The following is a 21,771-nucleotide window of genomic DNA, read 5'->3' on the forward strand; positions in this document are numbered from 1 at the left end:
GAGATCTCCGAATGATGCTCATCATTTTGGCTTAAATTGCATTTCGGGATCTTGAAATAAATAGACAAGCTGAGAAGTCTTTTTAAATCCAGTGCAGTTTTTCTTAGATGAAATAACACGGAAACACAAGAGTTAGAAATCAGCAATGTTAGGCCATTCCAACATTGGGAGAGGGGGGTAGACGAACTTAGGTAGGCGGATAATCCGAAGAAGTATTTTCAGGGGAACTAAGGAAATTTTTTTTATTTTTCAAGGGGGCTGAAAAATAATCTAAAACTTCCGGGCGGTAAAAGACTGGTTTTAGTTGGCCCACTCTCACTTTAAGGTATGAAGTAGTAGGGGTTTTCTTGCAAATTTTTCCATTTTCCAGGGTGTCAACATATTTTCAAGAATCATTTTTTGGCTTGAAAAGATTCGTCCGCCCCCCCCCTGTATAGATTTTAAATGGATCATCCCATTGGACTTACAGTTTTGGCGACAGGCATGGATTCACCAGTGATGAGAGATTCGTCAGCCATGGAGAATCCATCCACAATTCGCCCGTCCACTGGTACCTTACTCCCTGGAACAACCTGAAGTGAACGAAGAAAAAACCTGAATTCAATACCTTGGAAAAAGAAAAGATACATGTTTTTAAAAGAACGTCAAAACAATTTGAAGCCTTATCGGATGTTCTTAACTTTTTAGTTGCAAGCCTAAACACGTTCTTACTTTCACCAGTTTTTCTGCTATTTTCTAAGAAATTGAGCGTTTTAGATTCCGTAAAGCCTTAAAATGTTCTTAACTTGTTCTTGATATTTTGGCAGTCGAAGCCTTATGTTCTTATATAGTTTGTTCTTATAAAAAAACGTGCAAAAAAACAAATAGTCGATCTTCTATTTATAAAGATTCTGCACATATTTGTAATTTGTTCGAGCCATACCTGCAAAATATCCCCTCTTTGTACCAAATCAATATCGATAGGAGTTTGGCTAAAAACGAAGAAAAAATATTTAATAAACAATACTTTACTTATGCTTACTTACAACCTTGCTTTATTCAGTAACCCAAGAGAAATTTTTACACAGAGTATAACAAGTTGAGAAAAACAGAATTTCATCACGACTTGATAACAAATACTTTTTATTTATCATAATAAAGTCAATCTGTCCCTTAAACCCTTAGAGCATCTTCCTATTTGTTTACTAGGGGAAGCATCTTGGTTTACTAGGGGAAGAATCTTGGGTGGGGTCTCGAGCCCCCCTTAAAATCTCAAGATTGACAAGCGCTACGACCTTGGAATTTTTGCTAGTAAGGAAAAGTATACATAATTGGAGATGATTTGCTAAATTTTGGTTCGGCCACCTACTAGAGGTTGATATTTTGACACACATTTTTGATACAGACCAGAATGTAAATTTGGTTAAAAGTACATATTAACGGATTAACTCGTTCCAATTTGTTTAAGAAGGCTGGTTTGTCAGATGAAAGAGACTAGTAATAGAAAAAATTTGGACCCATGAGTATTTGGTATTTTTCAGACCGGTTTGTAAAATACATGTCTGTTGGCATTTTAGAAAACGGTGCGTTTTCTTACCTAAAGCGCTCACTTTCGCTCATCTGATTTTCCAGCTAAAGCTGGAATCATGGCTACAGGCTTGTATTATTAAAATCTAACACTGGTCAAGATTCCAAGTCAATGGCATCTTCCAATCCCAGTATCCTAGGGCTGATTTAGGCAAAAAGGGCAATTGTGGACCGGTCTGTAAAATACGAGACCAGCACGTGGCAAAAATTGATCATGTGCCACCAAAACAAATATCACGTGGAATTGCCTCTCATAATTTGAGCAAAAATAATCAAAGTGAGAAAAATTCAGGGAGGTCCTATTTTCAGGTATTTTCAAAAAAAGATTACGTCATCAAGAACCATCAGCAAAACCCTGATGCTCATACGGTTAAACAAGAAAAGGAGAAGAATTGTACATTAAGGGAAAAAATCCGCCAAAAATTAGTTCTCTCAAAAATTAAAAATATAGCCTCCTCACCAAAATAAGCTCACACAAAAATCGAGTTTTTAAAAGAAATTTAAATTTGACTAAAAAACGATGTAATACGTCCAAATTTCTCAATTCATTTTTGCCATTATTGTATCAGGCCGCGTCAGCTTGCAATCATTAGGATAGTGACAAGTTCATGTTTTGTGTTTTAAAAATATATTTCATGAAAAATAAAGAATGAGATTAATAGAAATAGCAAAAAATATACAAATTTAAATTGGGGGAATCATCTGGGTGCTCGTAAAAAGAGGTTTTCAGTTAGTTTGAACCGGTTGGATGCAGCATTGTATTCTGAGATTATTCGAAGTATTCATGATATGCACCATTACAATATCATCCACGGACCCAACAGATGATTGGTTGAAAGTGACGTATTGACTGATTCTACGTCACTTACAACCAATCAGTTGTTGGGTCCGTGATGTAAAGACATTGCAATGGTGCATATCATGGATATCTATTTTGCTGAACCGAACACTTCTCCTTACAAGCACCAAGACGGAGGGTCACATTTAATTGTTGAAGAGTCCGAAAACTCCATCTTTGAGGTCAGTGAAAGCTTGTTGGCAAACAGCGGTTGTTGATTCTAAATATCCTTGGACATCATACATGTCGAGGTATCCTTGGACATCATACATGTTGAGGTAGCTTTGGACATCTTGGATGTGGAAATAGGACACCAAGAGGATGATGGAGATGAGGACGAAGAAGAAATTCCACCACTTGTTGTCTGTGCTCTCATCCGTTGCATCAACCTTCCATTTGAGTTGTGCATCGTTTGTGCTGAAAGAAAAAGAAAGACACATAAAGGTTTTGTTTTTAAATAAGAGTGATACCGTTTGCTTACTCATCAATTTTAATTTACAAGCTTTTAGACATTGAATTGACACGGATGTGGAGCAAGATTGGTCGGAAAGATAAATAAAAAACCTAATAAAACCAATTTTTTGTTTATTCAGCACTTTATAACAATACCGTTCTGATATGAGATATGTGTCTGATATAAAACGGGAGCACTTATGTAAAAATAAAACCTTTAATATAAAATTTACCATATGATGGAAGTCCTGTTGGCTTTAGAGACTGACATATGATAAAATTTTCGCTTCTTCGCTCGCTTACTCTTTAATCTTCACTTAATCTTCACCCAATTTTCAACAAGCCTTCTAAAGAAATCATTCTACTGATTTAAAAACATTAAAACAACATACCTCAAGGGAACTTGTTTCTTTCCATTCTTCATTTTGGATTTTCGTTCCTTCTTTTCCTTCGAAACTTTTTTCTTGAGAACGTTTTTAACGTCTTGTGCTTTCTTTGCGCAAACTTTTTGTGAAGGCGTATCACGGGCGGCTTCAGAATCACCAATAATCTCCTTGTCATCGGCGGTGTTGGGAGCCGCCTTCAGTACTTCTCCTTTCACTTTATGAGCGTCTTTAGTTCGAACGCTGCCATCTTTCTCCGCGCCTTCAGTTGACAAAACCTCGTAAATATTAGATGTGGGAATTGCAACTCCCTCTTTCTTTGTCTTGGATGGCTCTTGTGATGAGCAAGTGACGTCATCATTGGACTTCTTCTTCTTATTTTTCTTCTTCGAGACATTCGTTTGTCCATCTTTTGAAACGAGGCTGGACATCTCATTTTTAACAGAATCTGCATACTTTTGGGTGGATTCTATCTTGGTTTTCAATTTAGAAATCTCTTCGTCCTTACGTTTGACCTGAATGAAAGTATAAACGTATTATTTGTATGTGAAAAATAATGTCTTACGCACTATGGCAAAATTTCCATTTTGACTTGACTAACCAAAGACTCAGGTCAAGGTTTCAAATACATAAAGACTCAACAAAAAGAAAGAAAAATGTCAAAACAATTTAACATACCTCAGCCCGAGACTCGTCGCGTTGTCTTGACAAGGTCTTATTTGTTGACCTCAAACGTTTCACATTCTCATTTTTAGATTCTAATTCGAGTTGTTGTTTTTGCACCGATGCAAGAAGCTTTTTTTCTTGCTTCATCATGGCCGCAATTTCCTCCACTCTCCGACGGATCTCGATTTCGCGCTGTCCAAGCTTCGAAGTCATGGTTTGAAGTTCCTTCTTCTTTTTATTGGAAGTCTGCTCAGCGCTGGAAAATTTTGATGTCAATTTTTGGATTTCATCTTTAAAGCCGTTAGCCATCGAGGCTTCGGAATCCAATTCGTTTTTCAAAAAGACATTTTTCTCTTTCTCGACTTGCAACAATCTTTCCATATCTCCGTATTTGCTTTCCGCGTTAGAAAGTCGTTGCTTGGTCAACTCGTGGTCTTCCGCCTGTTGTGCTAAACGCGAATTCAGCTCCTCTGCGAGATTGATCTTCTCGGCCTCTACTTCCACCAAACGTTTCTTAATCGCCTCGTTTTCACGAACCTCGGTTGACGACTTACGAGCGAGATCTTTCTTCAAGACTTCGACATTATTTTCAATGTCCACCTGCAGTTCTTGTATGTGTCGTTGCGCCACACAGCATTGCTCGTTCAACTTCGCAAGTTCTGCATCTTTGACACTGATCTCAGCTTTGTATTTGAGAGCTGACTCCTCGTTTGCATCTTTGAGAGATTGGATTTCAACCGCACACTCATTGTTTCGTTGATGGAGCTGGGCATACTCTTCAGCGGTCCGTTGAAGGGCGAACTTCAAACTTGTGATCTCGCCCTTGTACGTCGCATGCTCCTCATGAAGTTGCTCGTATTCGATCTTGATACAAACTTTTTCGTTTTCGGGTTCGGATTGAGATCCGTTGTCCGGAACAATTTGGGTGACCTAACAAAAAGAACCGTAGTGTAAAAGTATGTCTAAAAGGACAGCCAGATGTAGTAGAAAAACACTTCGCAGAGCTTAGGCCATTCCATTTTATATCCATACATAGAGGTGGGCGGTCATTTCAATTGGTGTCCCAATAGAATAAATTCCAGAAATAATAAAAGATAATAACAAGGTCCATTATATTCCAAGTGTTCGGAGAAAAGGTTGAAAGTTATCCTAAATCTCCAAAGGGTAAATAATTGATTTTAGTTCGTACACCATCACTTTACTGTATATAGAAAGATTTTTTTCCAATAGAATCTTTTTTTCTAGAGGGATTATGTATGCAAATTTTGCCATTTCTCCAAGAGTTATCGCACATTTTCAAGAGTTTATTTTGACTAAAAAAACTCGTTCACCCCCTGTATGGATATGAAACGGAATGGCCCTTTCGAACGAAAGACTAGATTTAAATATCACGGGGGGATAATCGAATGCCAAAATTGTCAGTGATTTTGATAGATGAATTTGGCTCACTAGCCTTTATACACTCCTGGCTCACAACCCTGCTGAAGCTTTTTCCCACAAGGGGGATAACATTTTCTATCGAAATCCCAATGATGATAAGAATTATATTGTTAGTAGAAAAATCCAGTGAGGATGGTTTTGGGGTGCAAGTGTTACATTGAATTTTGAATGGGGATGAAATCGAAAGTCAATTTCCCAGTGCGCCTAAAATTGGTGGATATTTTTCCCACCGGGGACGAAATTTTTCAGTGGGGCTGGGGCCCTAGTGGGTCTGTGACACAAGGGTGTCTCATAAAGCAAATCTGAGGATAATAATAACATTTCTTAGTACGCGCAGCAAACAAGAGTGATGTCAGTGCGGCAGAAATATGATATTGATATTTATTGTAAGTATCTTACAATACAAATACAAAATATAAAAATATTAAGGTTAGGGATATAGAGGAAAGGTGGAACATCAAGCATGGTTTGTTTGCTGAAAGCCTTGAACTGATGACAAAATATTAAAACTAATGACTGATTGAATGTACAGAGCATGATAAACAGTAAATTAAAGTGTAAAAGGTGCCATCAGCCTTCGTAGACCAGAACTAATGTAGTATGTAATCTCTAGAGGAAGGTATGCACTTTACACCCTACAATGTCCTGAGTATTGAGCTAAAGATATAGTAGAAGTTGATAAAAGATAAACTTGATCCTACTTCAGTTATGAAAAGTTTTAAAACAAGAAGGAATGAAAGGGCCAACAAACATGGTTAGTATGCCCCTTGTGTTAAAAAATATGTATCAGAATTCGATAAAAGATAAACTTGATCCTACTTCAGTTATGAAAAGTTTTAAAACAAGAATGAATGAAAGGACCAACACAAACATGGTTAGTATGCCCCTTGTGTTAAAAAATATGTATTAGAAGTCGATAAAAGATAAACTTGATCCTACTTCAGTTATGAAAAGTTTTAAAACAAGAAGGAATGAAAGGACCAACACAAACATGGTTAGTATGCCCCTTGTGTTAAAAAATATGTATTAGAATTCGATAACAGATCAACTTGATCCTACTTGAATTATGAAACGTTTAAACAAGAATGAATGAAAAGACCAGCACAAACCTGGTTAGTATGCCTTTATTGTGCTAAAAAATATGTATTAGAAGTCGATAACAGATAAACTTGATCCTACTTCAGTTATGAAACGTTTAAACAAGAAGGAATGAAAGGGCCAACACAAACCTGGTTGGTTTCAGTTATAAAAAGTTCAAACAAGAAAGAATAAAAGGAAAAGACATACCTGGTTGGTTTCAGATTCTTCAGAGGTCACCTTTTCAGTTTCCTCGACCAACTGAGCAGAAAGTTGCTTTAGTTTCCGTCGGCGAACTCTAGTTTGACACTTTAAAGCCTTATTCAAGTCACCGTCACTTAAGCTTGATTTGCCATGACTTGCAATGTCAAGTCTTCCCGATTTTTTCGAATCACGATTGAAATCGGGAACTGAGAGGAATTCATCCGTGCGGAGTTGGGAATTTCTGCGATGCAAACGTTCTTTAGATGCAGCATCGGTGACATTGCCACGATCCTCAACATCCTCTCTTGTTGTTGGTGTTTCGTCGTAACACTTCTTTGGGAGACGCGTCTTACTGCTCTTGGTGAGATCGTTTCTCATCATTTGATTTGCTCGCCACTTCATGATGCAACAAACAATGAAATTACCACAAAGAAGATAAACAAATTACTTGCAAAACGATTCCCAATAATTGCCAACAAAATACCAATTGATTTGCCAACAAAGTTGCTATTTACACGATATTTCTAGCCACAAAACCAAAAGCGTGCTGCTCTTTTGAAGATCTAGAAATATCTGAAGTGAAAATCTTTTTGACGTCGAAATATTAATTTAAAAATCTTTTTGACGTCAGAATTATTAATTTAAAACATTTGACGTCATTTTTTAAAATATTATCCTTTTATTAATAAAAAGCGATCCCATCCACCACAAAACAAAGTCGATACTTCGCCATCCATCCGGCTCATTTTCCTGATTTTCGTGCACATATACAGATTTTTTCACGCTACACACAGATCTAGAGAAAGGATACACTTCCTATTCAAACGCGCGTTCCGCATCCTTTAGCTAGATTCGCATAGGGGGGACGTAAATTTGTATATGTTCGAAAAAATTGACTTTGCTCTGAATTGAAGAATATCACTTGTTTAGTCAGCGAAAAGAAGCATTTACCTTGTAAATTTTATAAGTATTCCTTATGAAAAGATCGCCAGGCAAACGGAATTGACAGAACGTTACTTTGATATTTGTGATATTTTCCAACCCCAAAGCTCTAAATGGGCGGCTTAGCCAGAAAATATTTTGGTTGGACCCGACAATCTCCGAAAACGAAGACTGGGGTTCAGGCAGGTTTAGGCCTTCCACTGCAAAATCCTTGACCCGGTCTGGCAAAATTCCGTAATCAAAACCTTCAAGATGTTGAAAATTTTCCCGACCTTCAGAGCGTTAGCGTGTCGAATGAAATATTCTACATCGAGTGCCAGAGGTACCTGTACTGGACGACCATGGCTCATTTCTCGAAAACGTGATGAAAAGATTGAATAAAAACAGTGTGAAAATCAAAAAAAGTGTGATAAAAAAATCGCGTGTTGGAATAGGGATGGGGTAGTTTTGGAGGAGCTTTTTTCGAACTTGATTTCGTATGCTGTTCATCAAGCCTATTCACCAAACATTCTATTGATTCAGATACAAATGACAGCCCTGAATTGAGCGTGTAACAAAAAATTGGTCTTTTTGTGAAAATGAGATTTTTTCGAAGTAAAAAGGATTTTGTAAAAATAGCCAGTGTATTATTTGAGGATTATCATAGATAGAGAAAGCCACGCAAATCATCCCCAAAAAAGACTTTCTTACTTCAGATTAATGTATTGTTAGTAAACAACAATTTTCCATACCTTTCCACAGCCCCAGTGTTTTTGTTCAGTTTAATCAAGATGGCGTCTGCAGGTTGAAGTTGCAACAATTTAGAAAGAGCTTCAGACGTCTTACTTTTAGCCAGGTTTTCAAGCCACCGCCCCAGTGAAATGAACACTAAAAGCATGGGTGGTGTCTCAAAGAATGTCATCGGACTCTTCTGTGGTTGCTGAATAACCGCCAATAATAGCACCACAAACTATGAAAGATGCACAAAGATACATTTATAAAATCTTGAAACTAAAATATTGCTCCCTGTAAAGCAGAGCGTAGTGAACATATGAAGTGTTATAGTCTAGGAATATCAGATAACTTTTGTTACTTTCCCAGTGCCTCACTATTTCATTGGACAGAAAATTCCCGTTAAAAAAAAGCTAACATTGATTAAAAATGATTCACTTAGAAAAATAAATTAAATAAGTGTAGTTACAGTTAGACTAGAGTCTACTTTGCTTTTTGATAATTTTCTATTACACGTCCAGTAAAGTACTTAGTCGTCCCATCCAGTCTATAAAAAGATTTAAAAGATTTAAGCGGATCTTCGGCTGAGTTACAGTCCGCAAGGGGGTCAAAAAATCCCTGAGTCTATATAAAACAAATCTCTTACAACCCCTTTTTGCAACTTTAAGAACATCGCTACGCCCTCCCGCTTCAGAATCATAAAGGTAAATATTAGAAAATAGCTTACAGAGTAGATATAGGCGACAGTGGTTGCCATAACAATCAGGACATCCATGTTTGCGATACCATGTTTCAAAGATTTGTATGCCATGACGTAGAAATAACGTCCTCCAAAAAACTGGAGTATAAAGAAAAACAGCGTTAAAACCGGTAAAGTTCGAAATAATCTTTCAAAGAAAACGATGCCCAAAGCCAAAAATAACTTTCCGTAAAATAGTTCTAGCACCAGAAGATTTCGTTAAAAAATAAAACAGAAATAACTTTCCTTCAAAGTCTAAAAATGCATTTGGGAAATTCCACCATGTTTTATTTATCCCCTGAATAAAGAAATTAACCGAACCAAACCAACCTGCACTGGTGTACACAAGATGAACAGCAAGAAATTTTGTAAGGACAATCCAGGGCTGATGTAGAAACCAGTCTGTTCACCAATTACAGAGTAGGTGAGAACCACGCATAACACTGGAACACCAAAGATCAACGAAACCAAGAACGAGCCACGCCATCTATAAGAGGAAAGGGAAAAGTGTCGATTTTATGCAAATTCAATGTCCTCATTTTTTCGCAGACCTATATTTTTTACAAGTCAAAAACCTTAAAAAACGTCTATTAAACGTCGTTAAGTGTCTATCCAATAAGATAGCTCCATCGGGGAGATGACCGGTCGCGGAAACATCCGTCGGGGAATTGTCTGTCGGGGAAACGTCCGTCGGGGAATTGTCTGTCGGGGAAACGTCCGTCGGGGAATTGTCTGTCGGGGAAACGTCCATCGGGGAATTGTCTGTCGGGGGAAACGTCTGTCGGGGAAATGTCGGTCGGGGAAACGTCCGGTCGGGGAAATGTCCGTCGGGGAAATGTCCGTCGGGGAAACGTCCGGTAATCGTTTATGGTGTTCAGAAGATGTAAAAAGTGAACAATTTTCTTCGTCGTCCAACCATTGTGGATTATATTTTTTCCCCAAAAACTTTGATCTTTCTCGCTTCCAGTGGCTCACTAGGACCCATGCAATATCATGAAAGACTTCATTACACATTTCTACGTTACAAATTTTAATAAATTAAAGAGATCTATTGGCAATAATATAAAATACCTTTGGATAGTTTTGGCGTGTGAGAGTGCTTCCAATTTGTTGTCGTTATATTTGGAAATGCTGGCATTGAATCCCAAGTTGTTGATCTTCTCAATGATATCTCGTGTACCGAGAAGGTCAGGATTGAAGGTGAACTTTCCAGAACTGGTTGTCAAAGCAACTGATGCAGAAATCATACCGGGAAGTTTGAGCAAAGTCGACTCGATGGAACTGACACAACTTGCACATGTCATACCTTCTATCTGAATATTATACGAAAAGAATTTGAACAAAGAATATACTTCTGTGTCACAGACCTACTGGGAGCCTAGGCCCACTGGAAAGTTTGACAAAATTTTCGTCACCGATGGGAAAATACCTTAGAATTTCGGCCCCACTTGGAAATTTACTTTTATTTCATCCACATTCGAAATTCGATGCTTAAAAATTGCACTTCAAAAATATTGCTACTGAATTTTTCAACCTTGGAACAAAGGATTTTCTATCCCCATTGGGATTTCAATAGGAATTTTTATCCCCACTGAAAAAGAATGTTCCACCGGAGCTGTGCGACAGAAACAGTGGAAACAGAGAGGAAGGAACAGATAATTTTTCAGTCATAAGACCAATTTATATAAAACATTTTCTACTACATAAAGCGTTATAATTATGGATGGAAAAAAGTGATACACCAACCTGAAGATCGAGCGTGACGTCACTAGATGCACCATCTTCGATGATAGAGGCTTCAAAACCAAGTTGATTGATGGTGGATACAATAGAGTCAGCATCTGTCAACACCCTCTCGTATCTAATTTCACTCTTCTGTGCCAACAACGCTACAACACATGATCGAACGCCTGAAATAAACACAAATGGAAACTTGATCAAGGTAGGTGTTTGTAATATATCATCATTTTTTTTTTGCTTCTTACGCTATTTTTGTCGAGCGAGGGAAATTCAAAACCAACAAAATTCAAAGTTGGGGCTCATATAGAATTGTCCCCTTCTTGTGAAATAAAGATGTATATATCCCTTGGAAATAGAATGGTAGACAAAATCAAATTATCGTCGTCAGAATTTCCTCTAAATTATAGATTATAATACTGTCCACCATTAATTTTCTCCACAATCAGGGCTAATTATCCAAAAGGAAAAGAGCACCTTCTTTCTTGTTGAGATTTTTCTCGATGTTGGCGACACAAGACGCACATGTCATGCCGTTGATGCTGACGATCAATTTTGTGACGGACTCTTCGTCTTCATGTTGCGATGGAGAAGATTGGATTGCCGGTGTTGTGAGAGAGGACACTGAATGGCTTGATCTTCTAAGATCTGAAATAATAAGCCGTACAAACCATTTAAATGAGAATGAATGAAAGTCTCTTCCATAGAACCGGTCTCGGTAGCTAGGAAACTTATCCTCTAATTCGGTGTAATATTTAAAGGGATATTCAGGTGGTTTGGGATATTTGACTTGTGGAATTGTCCTGAGCTAAACCTCAAAATATTTTTGCTAGTATATATCCCAAAGTCAAGATAATTAAGTTACAAGTTTTTCACTTTTACTAAAAAACAAAAGAATTTCAACGTAAGAACCGTGATTTAGATTGTGATATTTCGACTTTAGAATATAGTTAGACAAAAATATTTGGCAATTTTACTCAAAAGCACAGAGGGTTTCTTCAGACAAAAATTCTCAAACCATCTGATTATCCCTTTAAGAAAAACTCATCAGTGATCATTACATCAAAAACAATGTTAAGAATGTTACATACCGACTGCTTTCAACGAGCATTGAAATCCAAGGTCATTAATAAAGATAATAATGTCATTAACATTTGTTTCCTCTAAAGAATGTTTGATGATCCCTAACTTGGAAGTCAAGCGAACTCGCACTGAAAACACTCCATCCAGTTTCTCCAGCGACTCCTTGATGTAAAATGCTTCTTTTTGAGTTTCCAAAGATTCAATATAAACATGAGTGACACTGCAATTACCAAGATCTTCCGTTACATTAGATGTATCCATATCTACAGTTGTCATTGGCACTTCAAAGCCAGCATCCTCAATCACTCTTATAATGTCTTTTTCATTTGCAATACTCTTGTCGTAAACAAACAATGCATTATGATTCGCTAAACTGACTTCAACTGATGAAACTCCTTTGTAATTCATAAAGAGATTCTCAATTGAGGTGACGCAGCTTTGGCAAGTCATTCCTTCAACATTCACCAACACTTCTGTCAAACCATTTTCACCAGCACCATCGTTAACAAGAAATGCATCAAATCCACATCCTTCCAAACATTGTATAATATTTTCAGAGGTCACCACATCAGGATTAATTTTGAATTTTCCATTATTGTTCTGTAAGGAGATCTCATACTCGATAATGCCAGGTTGTTCAGATAAAGCATTGGAGATGGACTGGACACATGATTGACAGGTCATCCCTTTGATGCTGATGATGAGCGGCTGGTGATTCTGTGTTTCTTCGTTGTTGTTCATATTGCATTATATTTTCTACAAAACCTAAAAAAAAATAAATGGAAAATGAAATATCTCGAATCAATCCAACTACACTTTTTCTAAAAACATCCCCAAAAAAGTCTGCTTATTTTTAAAAGCAAGTCTAGAGTAAGTCTTGCGATTTAGATTTAATCTAATATCAGTTTAACAAGATTATCTATAGCAGATTTTATGTTATTTTATTACAATTTAATTCAATAATAGATATAGGTTAAAGATAAAGTCTAGGTACTGCAAATCCAAATAAAACTCGTTAAAATATCAAAAAACTTGCCAAAACCTACTTTGAATATCTCCTTTACATATTTCAGTATAAAAAGTTATTCTTTTTAAAAACATTCAAATTTCAATTAAAATGTTGTTATAGACAAAAATTCTATAATCATAAAAGACCAACCAACATTCTTAGCAAGTTATTCTGTAGCAGAATTTGATATCACTTTTATGATTTTAATATTAATTCATTCATTGTTTTACATAATAAAGTGTTATGAACGTTATTATAAGAAACAGTTCTTTGAAGTTTGAATATCAACACAAAACACGTGATTATGCTTTGGAAACATATAGAGAGGTTTTTCACCGCAATAACTCCTTCACTAAACTGCAATACCAAAACGTTTTCAAAAATTAACATTACTGAACATTATCAAATTAAAAAAATTAAAGTCGATTTACATCTAATCATGGCCCCCGGCGTGCGCATCGAATTGAGGGGGCCAAAAAAATATGTCACCCACCATGGTTGGGCGACGAGAAAATTTTCGACTTTTTGCCCTTATTTCACCCCTCTAAACGGTATATATAAGATTTTTCAAAGTAAAAAAAAAAATACTTTGCAAAATATTGGGGGGGGGCCATGGCCCCCCTGGCCCCCGGGGTGACAGGGGGCATGCTAATGCTGACGGTTTTACATGTTTTAATTGTGGTTGTATTTAGAATTTCACATTAAAACTGTGTAACATATATTTTCATTTATTTCAAATAGATCTTATTGAAAATGTTAGATCTCATTAATAGAGCTAGAGAAATAAAGATTGATTCAAGTTCAAACACCCAGTATGAAACAATTTAAGCCATTCTTTTTTCGTCAACGTGTTAGCACTTTACAAATTGAAAGAAAAATATTGCAGTATGTTTGAAAATCTCTAGTTGCAAAGCAAAAACGGAAAATTCATCCTTTGAGTTAACCTTCTAAGTATATTGAATTACAAAAGAAAATGTGAAATCAGATTATATCATCAATTATAATTCACATGAGAATTCCCACTGTTAGAAGTTTTTAAAAACAACAAAAGTCTTGATAAACATTAGAGAGATTAATTATCTTTAAACAGAATTTTTGAGTAAATGGCTAAAGAGAGTTTATAAAGGAATTAAATAATAAAAGCTGTTTAAATGATATATCAGACAAATCTTTTCGGGTTTAATTTTTAAGTTCATTTTTTAAAGTGATAATCGCACGATGAGTTGACGCGCCTTCAAAGAGAGCAATTAATCGTTAATCGCACTCTTCAATGACGCGCCAATGTTTACGAAATTGATTTTAATGTTTTTTTCTTACATTTTTTTATTGAACGTTTAAATTGCATTCGAAATTCATTTTTTGAGAAAGAAAATCTCTAAGCAAACAATAGAAAAACATAAAGAGAAGAGAAAAATGAAAAACTTTCAATGTAATTTACTTTCATACCGGGGAAAAAGTAGTGAAACCCGTTGTGTGATTAGCTCGTAATCACATAATAACTCCCACAATTCGAAAATTGCACTCGTGATTACATATACTAATCAAAATCATTGTGAAAATTATAACGTAGTCATGGCGTTAATTAGTTGAATTATACTAAACAATCTGTTTATTTTATGTGTTCTATACCACTAATTAACTTATACGATGTTTAGATACCTACAATTTAAAATATGATTTTACCAAATATTTTTGGAGACTTATTAAATTAAGCAGGACTGTAAATCAAAAATCATCATTATGAGCAAACACGCTGTTTTTTATAAGAATACACTTTATAAGAATGTCCATGATGAAAATGACCAAAAAATTAAGAATACGCTAAGAATATCACCATCATATAGAATTATTTTTGGTACTCAAGCTAAGAATGCCATTTTTAGACCATTTTAAATTATAAATCGTCAATTAGGATCCTAACCTAAGAATGTTGTAAGAATATTTTAGGATGATTCTCCCAAAAAAGTTAAGAATATCCATGATGAAATGGATTTACACCATTCTTATAAAAAAAAGCGTGTATTTTAATAGAAAATTTAGAATTATATATTATCAATAAAATAAAATACCTTGTTTTGCTGTCATTTGTGCGTTTGTTGTAGATTGTCCATGTTTGTGCATATGATGTCTTGTCAGTTCGTCAGTAGTATGTGTGTGTACATTTTGTTGAAAGAAAGAAATTTAAAAAAAGGTAAAGAATTGCTCACAAAAACTTTCCCCGATAGCAGATTTCTTTAAGAGTTTCCATTGACCTTATTTAAAAAGCATTTCAAGCTTGAATAACTGTTACTTAATTCTTATCAATTCGATTTTAACCTATTCCCATCAAAGTTTTCAGCCATTTTTTGATGCAGATTGTTTTTATAAAATTTTTCTCATCGAAAAGTCTTGAAATAGATTAACAAAATTAATGCAATAATTATAAAGTGAATCAAAACTACGGTACACGTGAACATTCAATGTGATTCAAGATTTGTATATATTGAAGTAATTTATGATTTCTTGAGAGGGTTTTTAAACATGTTGCCATGACCAGGAACAATATGATGGCACAAATCCAAAATCACATTTCGATTCCTTGATTGCAATTCCACATTCTCACTGATTTCTTGCCAGACTCCATCATCTTCACTGTTCTCAAATAAATCACCACAAATCCCAACAACACCATGTTCAGAATTCAAACTATCATATACAATCAATGATACATCGTGGTGCATGTGACCAGGAGTTGGTAAAACCTCTAACTTGCCTTCTATCAAGGGATAAGAAAGACCAGATTTGAAATCATGATCTGTTTCATAATGATCACCAGTATTTATATCAAAACCAACAATTTGTTTTGCTTTTGGGAACAAGTTCAAATTACCAATATGATCAGAGTGGCCATGTGTGCCAATAACTACATCAATATCTTCACAATCTACACCAAATTTCAACAACCTTTCGATAATGTCTTTTCTTTCCCAAGCACCACCAGGATCAACAATAATCTTCATTTCATCATTGAGTACAAGTGTACACGTGGCACTTGCATGATATATACCTTTCTCGTCTTCGTTTCCATAGCCTGTCTTCAAGATGTGGATTTGACTCATTTTCTAGTCTTTCCTATAGAATGAAAGGAAAAAGAGCGAAAAAAGAAAGCTTGATAATTCAATTATCAATAAATTTAAAAAACTTAAATTCAAAACAGACAGCAATAAAACATTGAAGAAAAACGAATTTTAAAATAACATTAAAAAGATTTCAGCTTTACAAAAAAGTGCAGCAACTATTTTAAAGGATATCATTTGAGACATCTTCAACCTTTTGGTTGCACATCAGTCTATATAAATGAAAAAGAGCAATTTTCTCATCCTCCTCCCCCAAACGAGCACAAATTTGGAACAATTCTTCATAGTAGATTCTGTTAATTCCCATCTGCTAAAAAAATGAAAAATTTTTTTTTTAAGTACAACATTTTTCACTTCCCCTCATTACAAAACTCTAAAATATCTATTATATATCAAAAACTAAAGAGCACTAGAAAGAAAGCAAAACAAAGAGTTTATTTGAACGCTAGAGAGTTCAGTTTAACAAAAGTTTATCCCATCAGCAGTTTGACGATAATAACAAAAAAATTGACTCCAATCAATGGTATCCTCATGACTGTCCTAACTGATCGTATCAAATTTAATAATTGTTGTTTTGCACTTGGTTGTTCTCCATAAGCAGCCATTTGATCTGTTCCCCACCCAATCTTTGATAAAAATCTCTCTTCATTTAAAACTGCCATTGCATTGACAACCAGAAGGACTGCCTCTAACAAGCTATACAATCCAAATGCCATCTTCTAATTTTTTTCTTTTTGCTGGAAAATAATTCAAAAAAATTGGATGAGGAACTAAAACTCAATTAAAACACTAAAGCTGGATATTGAGTAGTGCATAAACTGAGCATAATGTACTGTTGGTTACAGTTGCCACTTTAACTCCAAGTTAAGAAAGTTACAGGAAATATTGGATAGCCAAATTTTAGTTTTTTAAATTGATAGTCAAATTGTTCATAGATTTTGTCATTTTCAGATAAGCCAAAGCATTCAGAATTGTCGTTGATAAACATGATGTAGGAAAACATGCAATGACAACATTTATAAGACGTTCAGAGTAGATGCAGGAGCCTGTAAATTAGTAGGCACAGATATATTTTGCCATTTAAGGCAACAAACTATGCAATCCCTGAAAAGGATTTGAGGTGTTGGTCGTTTTTTTTCAAACTAATGCAAGCATAATGAGAAGCAAAATAAAGAACCAATTTATTCAATTTGCTCGCTGTCCTCTTTTTTGCTTGCTTTTTAAAACTCAATGAAATGAATTGCCCCTTAAAGCAGACTTGATTTTCAACCTTTCTTGGTTGTACCGTGTCTAGCCAATCACTGGATTTCAACTTGATAATTTCAATATGGGTGGTGTTTGAGTGTAAAAGCCTAAACGTTGAATTCAACTGAAACTTATAGAAAATGGCAATGAACTGCAGTTGGCTGTTGAAGCACTGCTCAATAGCGGTGTAAATATTTGAGAGCGTTAGATCTACTTTTCCTTGAATACTTGTGATGATGAAGTGCCGACAAATTCAACACTGCAATTGCGTCTTTAAGGGTGCCACTTAAAAAAAACCTCTGATCAAAGATGACAGATGTAACTTTGCCTAGGGTTTATAAAGGTCTGTTGCTAATAGGCTTTTTTTAATTTGAAAACTGTCAATTTTTTCACCATTTTGGATCTGATCAGTGTAGCTCTAAAGATCTAAAAGAAAATCTATCAACATGAAAATCAGATTCTTCAATAGGAGTCATTCACAAACATCAATTTGTCAGATTAACAAAATTAATAACTTTACTGTCATCATTTGACAATCAAAGAAAAGACATTCTGTCAAGAACCTTGTAAACTCAAACAACAAAATCAAAATAATCTGCTCATCTGTGCTACCATTTTAAACATTACATTTTTAAAAACAACACGTGTGGCTCGAAGATTGAGCTGAGTTAAAAAAGCCACCCCAGAACATCTGTGAGTACTCACAGGTTACAAAATTTAAAAAAATTGTAAATAATTTTCTCAATACTGTAGCGAAGAGTACATGAAGTGATTATATCTTAACGATAATCATCATCATCAGTGTAGGTGGAACTTCCATATTCCAGGAATACAATTTTACCAACTTTTTAGTGATTTTTGCCTTGCTTACCCAAATACCCTAACCTCTTTGCCTTAAGGAAGATCAAAGTTGGAGTTTGTCAAAAAAAAATGTATTGCCAATTAAAAAGACAACAAAGCATCTTATATAGAAATATTATAATCATTAGAACAATATAAAAGATGGATTTTCTTAATCCAAAAAGAAATATTAACAGAACAACAAAAACCTTTGTTCTTAAAGGCATATTCTGTTTTCATGCCATTAAAAAAATCCACGAAGACGGAGTACACACATCAAACTTTCAAAACACACAAACTGAAAGCAGTAATTATGATGTCACACATTCTTTCCCGTGCTAGAAAATATCAAAACCCCTGTTTTGATATACAAGACCAAGCGCAACATGTTAATAAAAGCTGCTGTAAACCAGGGGGTTCAGATCATGTTTTGATTAGGCGGTTCTATTCCCAGGAGAATAATTTACTGTCAGCCGAATAAGGATTATTTTTGTATCCTTGCTGGAGATTTTTGTATCTTTGCTGGTGATTTTTCAGCTTTGTCTAATGTTATGGTTTTTTGAAGTGCTTGTTCTAAAAGATGAGCAAATAATATTATTATTATTTGATGTATATTTTCGTAATGATAATCGATAATGCACTATGTATAAAAGTTTTCCTTCTATTTATAATACATAAGGTACGCTTTTTAAAAGATATAAAACAAAAAACTATGCGAAATAAAAGCTTCAAATCACCCCTACTTGCCGAAGAATTTTTCTTTCCTCGTAGGGTAGAAAAATTTGTTGCTTTTCAGGATGTTCTGGAAACCGAAGAAATTTCGGATTGTATGACCTAGGACATGATTGTTTTGGTTTGATTTAGATTGAGATAGACCTAAAGATTGTGCAACAGAGATTTGTCAGGCTTGGCAAGGTTGTGTAAGATCTTAGGAAACAACTAAAACTAATTCGTAATATAATATAATGGAAAAAAATAAAAGTTAAAATCAAAGGTGTCGTATTTTGAAAATTGTTTAATCTTGATCGAGGTTGTAGAGTTTCTAATGGGTCAGCTTCAATTGCCAATAAATTTCCTTTCAGAAAATCTATTGCTTCCCAAAGTGTCCCATGTGAGAATTTAAACTCAAGTAAATTTAGATAGAAAATATAGAAACTAAAACATAATTCCAAAAGTTATTGACTATAGACTTAAATTTTCCAAAGACTTAAAGTTCCTAAGTTAAATTCTATTTGAGATATTTTTAATATGACAATAAACGTTATAATATATTAGTAGATATCATATTGTTAAATAGGCTTGTTAAAATTTGTCAAAAGATTTATGGGTCACCTTTACTTGCCAATAAATTTATGAATGCATCAAAAATTTACTGCTTTTCTAGGCATCCCTTAATGGAATTTACGTTAATATCAGGGCTGGAGAATTCAGGAATTTGAATTTAAAAATTATAGAATTTTATAGTGGTGGCAAAAGTTTATAAAATATTTCATCGTTAGATTAAGAATTTGACTAAGAACGATTTCAAAAGTCGGCCGAGAAAAAATGTCTAGAAATATTGGATGTTCCCAAGAGAACAATCTTTTGCATTTCATTAACATTGATTTTTAAGTCCATTTTTTGTTCAATAAGTCTTTAAAAGTTTTCATGGATCGACCCTAAAGCTCCAATGACGATTGGTATGGTGTTGACTTTCCGACCATTCCAAAGTTGTTTTACCTCTATGGACAAGTCTACATATTTCGTAACCTTTTCGTTTCGTTTTTGTGCGATGTTGGAATCAAGTGGTACCGCTATATCTATTAGTTGGATGTCTCGAGATTGTTTATTTAGGTATATGATATCGGGTTTGTTGCGGGTGATGCGTCTATCCGTTTGCACTGGGAAATTCCAGAGGATTTTAACGTCATCATTTTCGAGGATAGGTTCGGGATCATATTGGTACCATTTAGTGGTTGTTGGTTCGATGAATTGGTATTTTTCGGCTATAGGAGGTGAATGCAGCGGTAGACGTTGTCGTGTCGTTGGGTGTATTTGGTAGGTGCGAGGGTAGGGCATCCAGAGATGACGTGGTGGATGGTTTCAGGTTTGGTTTTACAGGCTTTGCAGGTATCGTCATTTGTTGTTTTGTGGATGTGTTTTTTGGTGTTTTTGGTTGTGATGTCGTTTTCTTGAATTGCGCAGATGGTGGATTCTGTTGCTCGTTTGAGTGTGGAAGATCGTAGCCATGAAAGGGATGCGGTTTTGTCGATGTGGGGTTGTTCTAGTGTGTTGAAGAATTGGCCGTGCATAGGTTTGGATTTGACGGTTTGGATTTTTTGATTGGTAGTACGGATGGTTTTGACGCGGGTTTTCAGTTGTTGTTTGTTGAGTTGTTGTGATTGTTCTTCGTCAATGTTGAGTTCTCTGAGGTATGTTTCGGCTTTTTGATGGATGGACTTTGCACCTTTGGATGTTTGTGACGTTGATACTAGCAGAATAAGACGTTCTGTGGAGTTCTTTAGATATCTGCTGTACTGGATGATCTGGTTCTTGTAAAGGTCTGTGATGTTGAGTAGACCTCTGCCTCCTTGTTTTCGACTGATGTATACTCTGTCAACGTCGCTGTTGAGGTGGAGCATATGATATTGACGTAAGGTGTTTCTCATTTCTCGGTCAACCTCTTCCAGTTTGGTAACTGACCAGTCAAGGACTTGGAATCCGTAAGACAATGCCGGTATTGCGTCGTATTTATGGCTTGAATAGTGTTTTTACTATTGAGGGATGATTTTAAGATCTTCTTCACCCATTGAAAGTATTCTGTTCGAAATTTATTTCTCATATTCTTTTTGTCAATTGTGTTCAATTGAAGCATACCAAGATACTTGTACTGTTTCCGGAGATCAAGAGCTTTGATGGTTTCCTTGGTGTGGAGGGTGATGTCATTCCCTTTTGTCAGCTTTCCTCCTCTTATCGACAATGTATTACATTTATCCAAACCGAAACTCATACAAATATCATTGCTGAACATGGATACAATTTCGAGAAGATGACTGACTACAGTACGGTTGTTTCTGGGGCCTATAGCGTAGCCGATCGACGATCTTTTGATGAGCCACGATAGAGGTAACAGGCTTATGACAAAGTTTAACCCAGAAGGACAATCACCTTGGAAGATATCGTTGTGGATGTTGATCGGATCGGAAGATACGGTAGTGTCTTGCGTTGGTATGTTGAGGGTGGTTTTCCATTTGGACATGTTGGTGGTGAAGAAGTTGATGAGTTTTTCAGGAAATTTGTGTATCTGGAGAGATCTTTTTAGCCAGCCATGCGGGACAGAATCAAAAGCTTTGCGATAATCAATCCAGGCTGTCGATAGGTTGTGTTTTGATTTTCTTGCATTCTCCAGGATCATGTTGTCAATTAAGAGTTGCCTGAGATCCCACCCTTTTGTTCTTCGGGAATTAAGTCGAATGTAGTTAGGTGGGTTTTCATACATTTCATGATGATGCTGGTCATAATTATTATTATTAGTTTTCATGAAAAGCAAATTTAATTTTTCTTCTACAAGATTACACTTTAATGTAATGCAAAAAATTATGCATGTAAGTTTTATATTAATACTTTCTTTTTGCATATTTTCAATGCAATCTTACCACGGCAATTTGGCCACCATAATTTTTGCATACAATTCAATATGGTGGATGGAAAGGCAAAAAGGTCTATTATGGTGCCAGAACAGA

At 35.4% G+C, this 21,771-nt stretch overlaps 4 protein-coding genes across 4 annotated transcripts in view; all 4 read right to left on the reverse strand.

The window, feature by feature from the left end:
- LOC136816488 (copper-transporting ATPase 1-like) overlaps positions 1 to 12,963 on the reverse strand; it is a gene marked incomplete in the record, with an annotated part of 24,241 nt that extends 11,278 nt beyond the window's left edge. Inside the window, 10 exon segments of the mRNA XM_067072824.1 lie at positions 468 to 572; positions 923 to 971; positions 8,301 to 8,518; positions 9,008 to 9,118; positions 9,350 to 9,506; positions 10,091 to 10,332; positions 10,766 to 10,929; positions 11,234 to 11,404; positions 11,848 to 12,604; positions 12,886 to 12,963. Of these exon segments, the coding sequence (XP_066928925.1) occupies positions 468 to 572; positions 923 to 971; positions 8,301 to 8,518; positions 9,008 to 9,118; positions 9,350 to 9,506; positions 10,091 to 10,332; positions 10,766 to 10,929; positions 11,234 to 11,404; positions 11,848 to 12,580 (1,950 nt within the window).
- Positions 2,510 to 7,658, reverse strand: LOC136816485 (uncharacterized). Its single transcript, XM_067072822.1, has 4 exons — positions 6,634 to 7,658; positions 3,919 to 4,836; positions 3,250 to 3,755; positions 2,510 to 2,821 (listed from the first exon to the last, which is right to left on the reverse strand). The coding sequence occupies exons 1-4, from the start codon at positions 7,027 to 7,029 to the stop codon at positions 2,551 to 2,553; spliced, it is 2,091 nt and encodes a 696-aa protein (XP_066928923.1). The 5' UTR covers positions 7,030 to 7,658; the 3' UTR covers positions 2,510 to 2,550.
- A 2,371-nt stretch (positions 12,964 to 15,334) lies between the features above and the next one.
- On the reverse strand, positions 15,335 to 16,284 carry LOC136816489 (metallo-beta-lactamase domain-containing protein 1-like). Its single transcript, XM_067072825.1, has one exon. It carries the CDS (start codon positions 15,944 to 15,946, stop codon positions 15,341 to 15,343), a length of 606 nt encoding a protein of 201 aa, XP_066928926.1. The 5' UTR covers positions 15,947 to 16,284; the 3' UTR covers positions 15,335 to 15,340.
- A 4,409-nt stretch (positions 16,285 to 20,693) lies between these two features.
- LOC136816520 (uncharacterized) lies at positions 20,694 to 21,443 on the reverse strand. Its single transcript, XM_067072862.1, has one exon. The coding sequence runs from the start codon at positions 21,441 to 21,443 to the stop codon at positions 20,694 to 20,696; it is 750 nt and encodes a 249-aa protein (XP_066928963.1).
- Between the last annotated feature and the right edge of the window lie 328 nt (positions 21,444 to 21,771).

Source organism: Clytia hemisphaerica, unplaced genomic scaffold, assembly GCF_902728285.1.
Source record: "Clytia hemisphaerica strain Z4C2 unplaced genomic scaffold, Clytia hemisphaerica genome assembly, whole genome shotgun sequence".
NCBI classification, from domain to species: domain Eukaryota; kingdom Metazoa; phylum Cnidaria; class Hydrozoa; order Leptothecata; family Clytiidae; genus Clytia; species Clytia hemisphaerica.